The 13,853-nt window shown below is 40.2% G+C and overlaps 1 protein-coding gene across 5 annotated transcripts in view; it reads right to left on the bottom strand.

The window, feature by feature from the left end:
* Exoc6b (exocyst complex component 6B) overlaps positions 1–13,806 on the bottom strand; it is a 470,758-nt gene extending 456,952 nt beyond the window's left edge. For 3 of the 5 annotated variants that reach the window (XM_036180693.1, XM_036180694.1, XM_036180697.1), the window contains exon 1: positions 13,590–13,806. In XM_036180693.1, the coding sequence (XP_036036586.1) occupies positions 13,590–13,699 (110 nt within the window). In that variant the 5' untranslated portion in view covers positions 13,700–13,806. The remainder of the gene's footprint in view (positions 1–13,589) is intronic. The other 2 variants (XM_036180696.1, XM_036180698.1) reach the window with 2 other exon arrangements.
* Positions 13,807–13,853: the final 47 nt, after the last annotated feature.

Raw genomic sequence — 13,853 nt, 5'->3', positions numbered from 1 at the left:
CAGAGTGAGTTCCAGGAAAAGCTTCAAAGCTACACAGAGAAACCCTGTCTCTAAAAAAAAAGAAAAAAAAAGAAAAAAAATGGTCTTTCCTGGTTGGAAAGCTGAATTTGAGCCATTACTTCAAAGAACAGTGTCTTGCAGGAAACTCTATCTTGAGAAGTCTATACCTACCCTTATTATTGTGTCTACAACTGCCCTTTCCTTAACACATACATACACACAGACACACAGACACACAGACACACAGACCACACACACACACACACACACACACACACACACACACACTCATTAAACCATTTTCTTAAAAAAAAATAAAAATAAAAACAAATAAAACCTCCAACTTTCAGGAAAAACAATTCTGCTTACCCTCAATAAAAAAATGTAGTAGATAGAGAGAGGTCACTGGTGAAGAACATGAGTGCATGAAGCCCTGAGTTATATACAAAACAAATAAGCTCATGAAAATATGTTCAACATCATCAACAACCAGAACAAAAATTAAAACTACAATGAAGCCAGATGCAGTAGCACAAGTGGAGGCAGGAGAACATCAGGAAGTCAAGGCCAGCCTCAGCAATCTAAGGACCAGTTTAAAAAAAAAAAACCTACAATGAAATATTGTGGTGGGCATTGTGTTCCCTGAAATATCGTGTGTTCCCCAAAATAAACATATCGGGGGTCAGAGAACAGATAGCCACTAGAACAAAGCCAAAAATGATGGCTAGAAAATAGGAAGAGTAAACCATAACAGAAGACGGGCGGTGGTGGTGCACACCTTTAATCCCAGCACTTGGGAGGCAGAGCTAGCCGGATCTCTGAGTTCAAGGCCACTTTAGAAACAGCTAAGCATGGTGACCCACGCCTTTAATCCCAGAAACCCAACCTTTAATCCCAGGGAGTGGAGGCAGAAAGAGAAAGGTATATAAGGCGTGAGGACCAGGAACTAGTAAAGAAAAGCATGTAGTTAGTTAAACATCTGGTTGATTAAGCATTCAGGCTTTGGAGCAACACAGTTCAGCTGAGATTCATGTGGAGGAGGACTCAGAAGCTTCCAGCCTGAGGAAACAGGATCACCTGAGGAACTAGCAAGGTGAGAGAGCTGTGGCTTGTTCTGCTTCTCTGATCTTCCAGCAATCACCCCAATAACTGGCCTCAGGTTTGAGTTTTATTAACAAGTACCTTTAAGATTCATGCTACAAAATATTGTTACATATATAACATACTAACCAAATTTCTAAAGATGGCAACACCAAATGCTGGTAAAGATGTGAAGGAATTAGAACCCTTTGACAAGCAAGTTAGTTAGTATAACACCAGCAATTCTACTCCTTGATAAACTAAAAGAAGCAAAAACAGATGTTCACAGAAAAATCTATATGCATGTTAATATAGGAGCTTTGTTTATAATAGACAAAACCCAGAGAACCAAGATGTTTTCATGAGTAAATGATAAATTGTGGTGCAGTTATACTATGGAAAAGTATTCAGTAATTACAAAAAAAAAAAAAAACCCAGCAAACTATTGCTACATTATAAGAAATGAATAAACCTCAGTGCTAAGTGGAAAAAAGTCAAATCTAGAATGTTATGTAGGGTGTGTAAGGTATGGTTCTTTGAAAACCTGATCAAAAACACATGACTGGTTGTCAGGATTGGAAGAGGAAATACAGGCAGAGAGAAATGGACCAAGCTATAAGAAAATACCGAGTGCTCCTCGTGGTGATGAAGTATGTTAATCTTGACTGTCGAGGTACAATGTCAATACTGCAGATCTAACATAGTTAACAGTGGTTTTCATAAGATGCTCTCAATGGGAGAAACTGAGTAAAGAGTACAGGGGAATCCCTGTATTATTTTGTACAACTACGTATTATTTTATAGTCTTCTAAAAATTGTTCAAAACCTAAAACATACATTCAATCAGATCCACATCTATTTTAAAAGTTTTTCTTGCCAGTGGGAAGGAGACAGGGTCTCATTATGAACCCCAGACTATCTCAGAACTTAATATGTGGCCCAGACTGCATCCAAGATTACAGGCCTGCACAACCATGACTGTCTGAATGCTTTCAATTTTATTTTCATTGGATTTCAAGAGCTGTTCTCATACCACCTTCTTCTTTCTTATGTTTCTCCAAAGCTACCAGTCTCCACGACAGCTCTTCTTTACAAATGTCATAAAACTCCTTCACCTCACACAAACTCAAACATCTGACTAGCTCTATTATTACCTTTTTTTCCAAATGTGTTCTATAAATGGCACTCCTTAAATCAAAGTCCATATGAAAACCAACCAGGTCTGATGTCTGTTATTTTTATACATTCATATTGCTTGACAAGATCACAGTCCGTACAGAACTTTTAGAATTTTACTGTTTATTAGCAGCAGAACTTCCCCAGGAAACAGACATTGTTTTCACAATGATGATGCTTATTCACTTGCTTGAATGTTTCACCAAACAATGTGTGTTTTAAAGTTCTAAGGAAGATTTAAAAAAAAAAAAAAAAAAAGCAAGCACCAATGTAAAGAAACAAGAAAAGACACAACTTTCAAAAACTGAAAAGAATGCACATGTTTTAAAAATACAGATACTGCCAGGAGTGATGGGACACTCCTCTAATCCCAGCACTTGGGAGGGAGAGGCAGGCGAATCTCTGTGTTACAGGCCAGCCTGGTCTACAGAGCAAGTTCCAGGACAGCCAGGGCTACACAGAGAAGCCCTGTCTCAAAAAAACCAAAATAATAATAATAAATATAATACAGATGCTGCAAATAGGAAGAATAAGACTAGGTATGGAATATGTATAAAGAACCTGATGTTCTACTCTATAATACCAGAACAACAAACATGCTTGAGACATGCCAGGCGTATAAAACCTACAAAACCAGGTCTATAAAGTCTATTCTTCTACAATTTTTACTCAAAAACTATGTAAAGTGGGGACAGAAAAATGGCTTAGGAAGTAAAAGCACTTGCTGCATATGTCTAATGACCTAAATTCAATCCCCAGAATCCACATGAAGGTGGAAGGAGAGAAATGACTCCACAAACTTGCCCTCTGAGTATACACACACATCAAAGCATGTGTGCATATGTACATACATTTAAAAAAGTAATTTTTTTAATTTTATATAAAGCCAGAGAGCCCATACTTTAATTCAATCATTTTTAGCAAATGAACATCATTACTTATCTAACATACAATATAGTAATTACTTGGAGTCTTAAACTCTCAAAGAATGGAAATCTTCCAATGAACCAGGGTCAGTGATGCACACCCCTAATCCCTGGCATGAAAGGGGAAGTGGCAACAGAAACAAGAGGCATCCTAAACAGCATGTAGCACTTTAACAGAGTTCTAACTCCATAGGTATCATTACAAAAAAACACTGAATCTTGGTGTTTGATCCCACACCTTCCATCCCAGCACTCAGGAGGCAGAGACAGGCAGATCCCTATGAATTCAAGACCTCCTTGGTCTGCACAGTGAGTTCCTAGCCAGCCAGGACTATATTGAGAAACCTTGTCTCAAAACACAAAACAAATAACATTGAGGCAAAGGACTAAGTTCTAGACCACTTAGATGTTTCAATGTGTAACTTAAATTAGTTGTGCAAATATCTATTACATGCTTAAATTTATCATTCACTTATTGAGAATTATATCTTAACATACAATATACAATATCTATAATTACTAGTTTGATTGGCAAAGTTTCAAACAGTAAAGATTGGCTTTTTTTAACCTAAAATTTTAAATTATTCTAAACAAAATTATTATGGCACTGATGGCATTAATTTCTATGCTAGAGCATACCCAAATGAGAAGAACCTTGGCCCTGTCCTTGATACTCTCTCTCATTTGGTTTATCTGTAGGGTTTGAAACAGGATCACAATTTGTATCCCACATGGAACTCAAGATCCGCCATGCTGAGATCAAGGTGTGAGCCACCACCCAGTTTACATTGATTCTTTTAGAGACATAGAATAGCTTATTCAGGTTCTTCAAACTCATAAAAAATACTAATTATATTCACAGCTGGTTCACTTTTAAAACATGTATCACTCTATACTTAACCAAGAAAACAGGGAAGTGATACATTCAGTAAGAAGACGCAGAGAAACACAGCCTGAACTTATTGATATTCATTTATTGGCAAAAAAAAAAAAAAAAAAAAAAAAAACTTGGTTACAAAACTAACACACACACACACACACACACACACACACACACACACACTGCAGATATTTTTCCAGATTAGAAACCATGGAGACTGGATACAAGGTGCACTAAGGAAGTGATCTGTTGCTTTCACAAACTGCATACTAATTGTGGTGGTCTGAATGAGAATATGCCCCCATTGGCTCACATATTTGCATGCTTAGTCCCCACTTGATGAACTGTTTAGAAGGATTAGAAGGTGTGGCCTTGTTGGAGAAGGTGTGTCCTTGCTGTAGGAGGTGTGCCACTTCGGATGGATGGGCTCTGAGGTTTCAAAAGACATAGTTTCTCACTCTGTCTGTTGCCTACTATCGGGATGTAAAACTACCAGCTACTTCTTCAGCACCATGTCTGCTGGCAAACTGTCAAACTTCCCATGATCATGAACTAACCCTCTGAAACTGTAGGTAAGCACCCAATTCAATGCCTTCTTTTAGAAGAGCTGCCTTGGCCATCGTGTCTCTTCACAGCAATAGGACAGTAATGACACTGGTTAGACTACATGCTTTCACCAAAACTGACCATAAAAATTTACTCATTAGTTTTTAGACATTGCTCAATCTACCATATGGAAATATGTTAACATCATACAGAGCATGATGTCAGGATTTGTGGGGAAAACAATTTTCTGGTTTTAAACTCAGAGCCAAGAATAACCCAGGCACACGTGGCTTTAATTCTAGCCTTGAAGGAGGTGAAGGCAGTATGATCCTCAGCCTCACAGTAGTTCACATAGCCAGCCTGAACTATGAGACCTGTCTAGAAAGTTGGGGAGGGGCTGGAAAGACAGCCTAGAGGTTAAGAGCACTGGCTGCTCTTCCAAAAGAATGAGGTTTAATTCCCAGCACCTACTGACAAGTCTGTAACTCCATCTCCAGGGAATCCAACATCCTCTTCTGGCCTACACGGGCACTGAAAACATGGTGTACAGACATACACATGCACATAAAATTAAAAAATAAAATAAAATTCTCAGGACCAGTAGATGGCTCAGTGGGTTTTAAAGGCACTTGCCACCAAGCCTAACAACCAGAGTTCAATCCTCAAGACTTCCTTGGTAGAAAGAGAGAACTGACTCACACAAATTGTCCTCTGACCTTCACATGCCCACACACACTGTGGCATACACACAAATCAAATAGATAAAATTCAATTATTTAATATATTTTTAAAGCAGATGGGCAAGATGACTTGGGAGGTTAAAAGCATTTGATGAAAACTTGATGGCCTGAGATCAATGTCTGGAATTGGAAGGAGAACTAACTTCATAAAGTTGCCCTGATTCCACACAAGCTCAATGATTTGTATGCACTCCCACATATATCATACACACACAATAATAATCATTTCAACCATATTATACTTATAATTATAAATTAATATATACTTAAAAGAAGTTATAATTATAAAAATAGGTAATCTGTAATGAGTAATGTCTTTTCCTTCAATGACTGCCAGAAAAAACTGAAAGGTTTTCATATACTTCTTTTCTATTAAAACTGACAACAGGCACCACTACTAACATGTTAAGAATCGATGTTGGGATTAAGGATAGATTCTTTTGGTTCTTAGTGAAGGGAGTTAAGAGGCAGGGGTACATCAGGAATTCAAAGGCAGCCTCAGTTACATGGCAACTGTAAGGCCAGCCTGGGGTCCCAGAGACCTTGTCTCAAAGATAAAAATGAAACATCCTTCTGATGTCTATTTTTGTATAAGTAAATGAAAATCTTGGAGAACGGGGAATCTGATTTCCTAATTGGCAGACGCTAGACTCTCTCTTGCTCTAGATGCCTTCAGCAAAAGGGCTGTCAGTCAAGTAGACAGCCAAACCACCCTTACACCACTGGACATTTGGAACACACTGCAGCTGTCTTGGGAAAGCTCCACAATGATCTCAACTGCTTAGTCTGATCTCCAGAAATAAAAGGTAAGTCCACATACAAAAAAAAAAAAAAAACAGGACATAGGACATTGTTCATAACAACCCCAAAATGATCAAAATATACACCAATTTGACAAACAAATAAAATGTGGCACAACTACATCCATACAATGGAGTATTACTCAGCAATAAAAAGAAATGAAGCCAGGCGGTGGTGGCGCACGCCTTTAATGCCAGCACTGGGAGGCAGAGGCAGGCGGATCTCTGTGAGTTCGAGGCCAGCCTTGTCTACAAAGTAAGTTCCAGGAAAGGCGCAAAGCTACAAAGAGAAACCCTGTCTTGAAAAACCGAAAGAAAAAAAGAAATGAAGTTCAGATACTCATCCATATGGATGAATCTTGAGAATATTACCATAAGTAGCAAAAAAGTAATTCTTGTATAAATCTACTTACACAAAATGTCCAGATGTCTGAAATAGCAAATAAGAAGCTGGGTGTAGTAGTGCACAACTGTGATCCCAGCATTTAGGAGGTGGAGGCAAAAAGATCTGGAGTGCAAAGTTATCTTAGGCTACACATAATTCAAGGACAACCTTGAAAAAAAATAAATAAATAAAAAGAGGAAGGTGAGAATGGCATGGAGGAGAGGAAACAAAATGAAAAGTGACTCTCAAATTTTAGGAGAATGAAGGCTAAAGAATCTGAAGAACACTGGCCAAATGAGACAACTGAAGAAAAAGGACAAATCATCTGTCCCAGGAAAAAGAGTAAAATGGCCTATTGGTATATCATCTACAAAATTTCATAAATCTTCCTAAATGTTTGTTTCTGCTCTTCTCTAAAAAATTAATACTCTTGGTCTTCTTGTAGTCCCAGTTCAATTAAAGCTTCAAGCTGATTTTGGAGTTGGAGAATGGCTCTCTCCTTCTTTAAACTCAAGCATGTTGTTAAAAGGAAAATGCAAATTCCCTGTATCATACCAGAAGAAAGAGCCATCTTCTGACATGGGACAGGAGAAAAACAAGATTACTTAAGGGACTATTCTATTACTAATCTCAATTCTTTGATTCTATTCTAATTTTTTAAACTTTTCTTAAAGTATGAATTTTATATCAAAATTTACAAGATGTATATATGTATGTATATATATGTATGTGTGTATATATTTTTTTAAACTTGGTTAAGATAATAATGGTCATATAGAGTACTAATTAATTCTAGAGAAAAGGCTTCGATTAGCTGCCTATACATGTCTTTGTGTTTGAGCCTCTTATCAATTTTCTGCAGGAAATCACGGCCAGGCCTAACATCAACTGAAATCTCCAGGAAGAAGATGGGGGCCCCACAATGACAATTCCATGTGGAAAATAATATCACTAAGCTGACAAACATCATCTACAGATCAGCTTTGGACTACAAAGTGCTTAGAGCAATTCTGAGATGGCTAGCTGAGATGATCCAGTTTCAAAGACTACTTGAATAAGGACTTGAGATAAACCCTGAACTTTGGCATTATGGATAACAAAGAATATAGTTACCTTTCCTAGAATTTGACAATTAACCCAAAATTTTTCTTTTCAGAATAAAGATACCTTCGCCCATACCCAGCAGGAAGCAATTTTAAGAATACGATGCCCACATTCCCAAAGGCAGGTGGTTTTTTGGGCTTTTAATGGGTTTTGGGTCTGGGATAGTTTTCATTGTTTAGGAGAGTTGGTTACAAGTTGTTGTTAAGGGTTAGAAAAAGGACTAGGCAAAGGAGATTAGATTTAAGGTGCTTGTTTAAAAAAAAGAAAAAGAAAAAGACAGTTACTAGTTTTAAATACTTTACATTGGATTGGATTGTTTTATATTGTATACAAATTATATATATATATTGGGATTGTTAGAATATGCCATACACATATTTCTAATCTTGCTCAAGATACTGTACTTATATCATTCATTTAACAATGTAATGCAACTTGCTAATCCTTGAATATTATTATTACCAACTATTAGGATATATAGAAATGAAAGTTAGTAGTTAGACATTACAATCGAACTTGTAGTCATATTAGGTGTGTTTTCAAAATCTAACAGATATATTTTAGATAGACAGGTCATCTTCAAACCCTTTAGAGATCTACAGAATATATATCATTTAAAATGTTTTAATAACTTAGGAATTTTTCTTTTTTGCTATGACATGTCGGCTCCTGGCAGTACCAATCTACTTCAGAGAAAATATGGGCATTGAAGAAACTGCATATGGAGTTAACTTTCATTGTGGCAAAAGTTAGCCACTGGACAACAAAGTATCCTCGAATCAACTGCTGACAAGCAGGACAGACAGGACATGAAACAAAGGACTACCGATTCTTGCCAAAACAAGTGTGGTTGTGGCTTTAACAAAAGGCATATTCTGAAGCCAGGACAATATGGCACCATCCCTGAAGTGATTGGCCTTTGCAATCTGTAAAAGGTACCGTGCCCTTTTCTTCGAAGGCAGCTGAACAGGGAGTGGGCCGATGACTTCTGATGTACAATGGAAAAGCAGAGGAAACAGTTATTCTTGAAGAATAACTAAGCTCACCCCTCTCAATAGTAGACCGGCGTTTAATAGAGGGATGTGGAGAAGAACGGGATGCCAAGATGAAGCCACATATACACAGTCAAGAAAAACAGACAGCTGAATTGAAAAAAACATCAATAATTTCCAGAATTTAAAATCCTGAATCATGACATGACACTAATGGAATTCAGGTGTTTCTGGTACAGGGACTGCTCTCACCAAATGTGAGGTCAAACTGTTGACCTTGTATACATACATCCTAGTTCACAAATGAGTCTTTCAGATACGCTAAGCCTATAGGCTGAAGATGATGCCCTAACACTGCAGAGAAACCTCAGGTGACTGTCCAGGCAGCTGGCTGTTTCTGTCAACTCACTTTTTTTTTTTTTTTTTTGGAAGCTGCTTGCATGCACTTCCTGTTTTTATTTTTTTATTAGGTAGTATTATTTCCTTCTTGGGTCTCTGAAGGAGTTGAAGATCAGTTAGTTATAGTTATAATTTTCTTTGTTAAGGATTTCAGAAAAACTCACTAAGAGCTGTAAGTATATAAATTTGAAAGATGTTATAAGACAGTTCCGTTAGTAATATAAGTTAGGATAGAAAGTGAATCAGGTACATTTTGGACTTACCAAAATAGGATCGATAATGGAATTATTTTCTCTGAATTTGTCAAATACAAATGGACTAGACATTTTAGTTATAACTTTTTTCCTTTTTTTTTCTTTTATTAAAATAGAAAAGGGGAAATGTCATGATACTATATTTGTAAAATGTGATTTTATTTGTATATTAATAAAGTTGCCTTGGGGTCAGAGCAAGCCATAGCAGAAGCTGGGCAGTAGTGGTGCACACCTTTAATCCCAGCACTTGGGAGGCAGAGCTAGGTGGATCTCTGTGTGTTCAAGGACACAGCCAGCATGGTGACACATGCCTTTAATCTCAATACCAACCATAGAAGACCTGGAGGTCTGTACAGACAGGCAGTGATGAGGAGGTCATATGGCTGGGTTTACAACCAATGAAAAAGCAGAACAGAAAGTCTATAGAAAGAAAACACACACAGAAGTAGGTCTCTTGCGGAGAGGAAAGACGGCAGAAGCAGTGAGGGGTAAGGCTCTCAGCTATTACTCTGACCTCTTGGTTTTTAACTCTGCAACTGGCTCTGTGTTTCTTATTTAACAAGACGGTTACATCTACACTCAAAGAGTATGTGTTTGTTTGGATAAAATAGTTCTAAATTAGACTATGGTGATTGTTGTACAACTCTATGAATATACTGCAAATCATTCAGCTACACATTTTAAACAATATGTAGATCATATATTATATGAACTGTATCTCAATAAAGCTACTTTTTAAAGACAGGGTTTCATATACCCCAGGCTGGACTTGAACTTGCTATGTAGCCAAGGATGACCCTGAACTCCCTATCTTCCTTCCATCCAAGTGCTGGGATTACAGGCATGAATCACCACACCCAGCTCTAAAGCTGCTTTTTAAATGGCAATGTATTTCATTATTCAAGTTAAAAAAAATTTTTTTTTAAGTTAAAAATTTTAAAACAAAATTTTAAGTACAATTAGAGTGAATGCCAATTGCTCTGACCCACCAAGCAAAATAAGAAAATGACTACTACTGGTTAAATAATATGATAAAAGTAGAAATACAGACATGAGATTTGAAAAATGAAAACATGGAGCTATTGTTCATAACTGATTTGGAATCAGAATGTTAGTACTTGAGATGTGAGGGAAATCTGGCTGTGGCATCACAACCCCTGATCACCAAGGCTGACTGAGCTGATATGGCTAGTTAGGCAGGTGTTCCCTTCCCTCTTCACTGCTCTGTGAACTTCCCAAGTTGCACTGAAGAGGATGACCTCCATGAACAAATGATTCTCTTCAGCCAAGGTTGAAGTGTAGCTGGGTTTCTATGCCACAGCCTCAAAAGAAGTTCTCAGCCATGCATGATTGCTGCATGTCTTAATCCTTGAGGCCAGCATCATTTACATGGTCAACAAATTATTAATTGATTGACTGATTAATTAATTAATTAATTCAAAATCCTTGGGCCACAGATAGCAAGCAGGTCTCTGGTTCAACAAGTAAAGGCACTTGATGCCAAACCTGAGATCAATCCTCTGAACTCACATGGTAAAAGAAGAGAACCCATCCTGCAAGTTGTCCTCTGACCTCCACAATGTGCCACGGCATCAACATGTATGTTCATACTAATACATACATACATACATACATACATACATACATACATACATACATACATACATACATGAATGTTAAAAAAAAATTAATCCAGGCTGGAGAGATGGCTCAGTGGTTAAGAGTATTGGCTGCTCTTCCAGAGAACCCAGGTTCAATTCCCAGCACCCACACCTGTCTATAACTCCAGTTCCAAAGCTACTGACACCCTCATATAGACATACATGCAAGCAAAACACCAATATAAAATAATTTTTAAAAATTTAATCCTAGGGTTGGGGATTTAGCTCAGTGGTAGAGCGCTTGCCTAGCAAGCACAAGGCCCTGGGTTCAGTCCTCAGCTCTGGCAAAAAAAAAAAGGAAAAAATTTAATCCAAATCCTCTAACAATATAGTCAAGAAAAACAACTAAAATGGATTGAGTCATGTGATAGTTCCTGGACTTTCTTTTAATTGTTACTAACAATGTTCCAATAAAGTAAAAGACTTAATTCATGCACAACCACAGAACCAGAAGAAAAAGAATTCAGTAATAATAATGAGAAAACCTGGGTAGAATGGACAACGTTTAAATTATAACATATACATTTTTTTTTTTCCGAGACAGGGTTTCTCTGTGAAACAGTCCTGGCTGTCCTGGAACTCACTCTATAGACCAGGCTGGCCTCGAATTCACAAAGATCTGCCTGGCTCTGTCTCCCGAGTGCTGGGATTAAAGGCGTGCACCACCACCGCCCAGCAAAATATACATTACTAAAGCCAAGACAACAGAAAATTAAACACCAAAATTCAGTTTATACAAATATGTACTACTGATGCTTGGTAGGATGCTCACCTAACAGGCAGCAAGCCCTGGGTTCAATCCCTAGCATGGCATAAAACTAAGCATGGTGGTGCTAGGTGTGGGTATGATGAGGATGAGAAATTCAAGGGTATTCTCAGCTAGACAGCAAGTATGAGGACAGCCTAGGATACAGGAAACTACATCTCCCCTCCAAAAAATAAACATACTAAATCACAGTAAACTAAATTTATAATACTAAATAGGTTGTTTATTGTGTAAAACAACAGCAACTGAAAGCCACAAGCAACTCAAGACAACATGGATGGTGCTCTGATAAGGAATCCTTCCTAAACTCCGGTAATCCCAAATACTCAATTCAGCAGCCAAATTAAAAGACTAGAACAGAACATTTTCAGTCACTCTAGTAACATTCTAGTTACTGAAAGGCAAACAGTAACAGCTGCTAACAACACATCTAGGAGAATATTGGTGAGTGACCCGGGCTTTATAAAGGCCCATGAAATGAAAACCACTGGCCTTTCACAGCACAAGACAATAGGAAACGAGAGGAACATGATGGTCTCGGTCATGATACGAAGAGGACAGGGAAGCAACTGTGTGAAAGAACGGGCACAAACAAGGGGAGAGCTGAAAGTCACCCCGGGTGCACTGGGGGTTCAACTCAGTGATAAAGCATTGTTGTAGCAGGGGAGGCCCTGGTTCAGACCTTAGCACTGAAGAAGAAAACAAGCGAGGAGGGATACAAACTATCGAGGACAGTTGTTTCCAGGAGGGATGACACTGTGCAAAGCTGCTTGGCACTAACAATGGAGCCTGGAGAAGAAAGCTGTACAAGTGGAGCTAAAAGCAAACATCCTCAGCCTTCGGTCCTCCTTCGCCGGGACAGTTCTCCCCAGGAAACGGTAAGCGATGATTAGTGATGATTAGTTCTGGAGGAGGAGCACTGGGCCAACACTGCACCAGGAGGGGTAAAGGGACTTTCAAGGCACAGACTGAACGGAGACCAGAAAGCACCACAGGAAAGGACCAGGAGGAACTAGTTCTAGGATATCAGGAAACTGCGGGGGTTCAAAATTGGTCTTGGTGAATACTTTTCAACAGGAAGTACAGCAGATGGTAATCCCCAATTCAGGCAGAACAAAAGTAGTGAAGGATCTGTGGGCTGGGCACAGTTCCGCTGAAGAGGGCTAGCCTAGCACACTACAAGACACTGTGTCCCATCCCCAGCACCGCACAAAAAAAGGATAGGCAGGTGGTCCAGCTGCAGAGTGCCGGGGCTGGGAACCTGACACCCATTTTTCTTCCCTTGTGACCTTGGACAAGTCACTTCACTTCCCTCTGCCTCGTCAGATACAGGGGAATAGTAACTGTACCCCAGCGGTAGGATGGCTCAGTGGCTTCCAGGGATGTATGTGTACGGCAATTCGCACAATGCCTGGCGCTTTGTGTAACAAGTGTAAGGTAATTAAGCTGAGAACGGCCAGGTACGTTCTGACGTCTCCACCGGCAAGGCAGGTGGAAGCTCTCGGAGAAAGTGTCAGGGAGGGAGCAAAGAGCAGGTCCGGGTGTAGGCAAGGTCCCCAGTCTGCACTGGGGCGGGGTCGTCCTCACCAACTGGGCTCTCAGGTGAGCGAAGGTAGAACTCTCCCCCCAGGACCGAGATGACCAGGACGCTCTCGGAGCAGCTCTGATGGGCAGTTCCGTGCGCGCAGAGCCGGCACCCGCTCCTGACTCAAGAGCTGCTGACCCAAGGCAGCGGCGGCCCAGCAGCACCGCGCCTCGCCCTCTCCCCTCAGACAGGCTCCCCAGCAGGGCCTCGCCCAGGACGCGGGGCACCCGCGGCTCACCCCTCTGCCAGCCGCCGCGCTCCGCCCGCTCCCGCCGACCCGGCCCCGCCCCGGTACCTGAGCGTGGGCCCGATACAGGCCGTGTCTGTGCTCTCGATCTCCCTCAGGATCCGCTCGTGCTCCGCCGCCGTCTCCAGGCTCTCCTCCGCCATCTTCGCCCGCTCCATCGCAGGGCACCGAAGCGCGGCCCTCACTCAGCGAGTACCCCTCGCTCCCTCAGCCTAGGCTCCGCGGCCGCTGGGCCAGCACCCCGCAGCGCGACCCCGCCCTCGGATGCCACGCCCCCATGCGTCAGCCCGGCCGCGAGCGTCGCGCACAGCC

This window comes from Onychomys torridus, chromosome 3 (assembly GCF_903995425.1).
Source record: "Onychomys torridus chromosome 3, mOncTor1.1, whole genome shotgun sequence".
NCBI lineage: Eukaryota > Metazoa > Chordata > Mammalia > Rodentia > Cricetidae > Onychomys > Onychomys torridus.
This window is presented reverse-complemented; position numbering and strand designations above follow the sequence as displayed.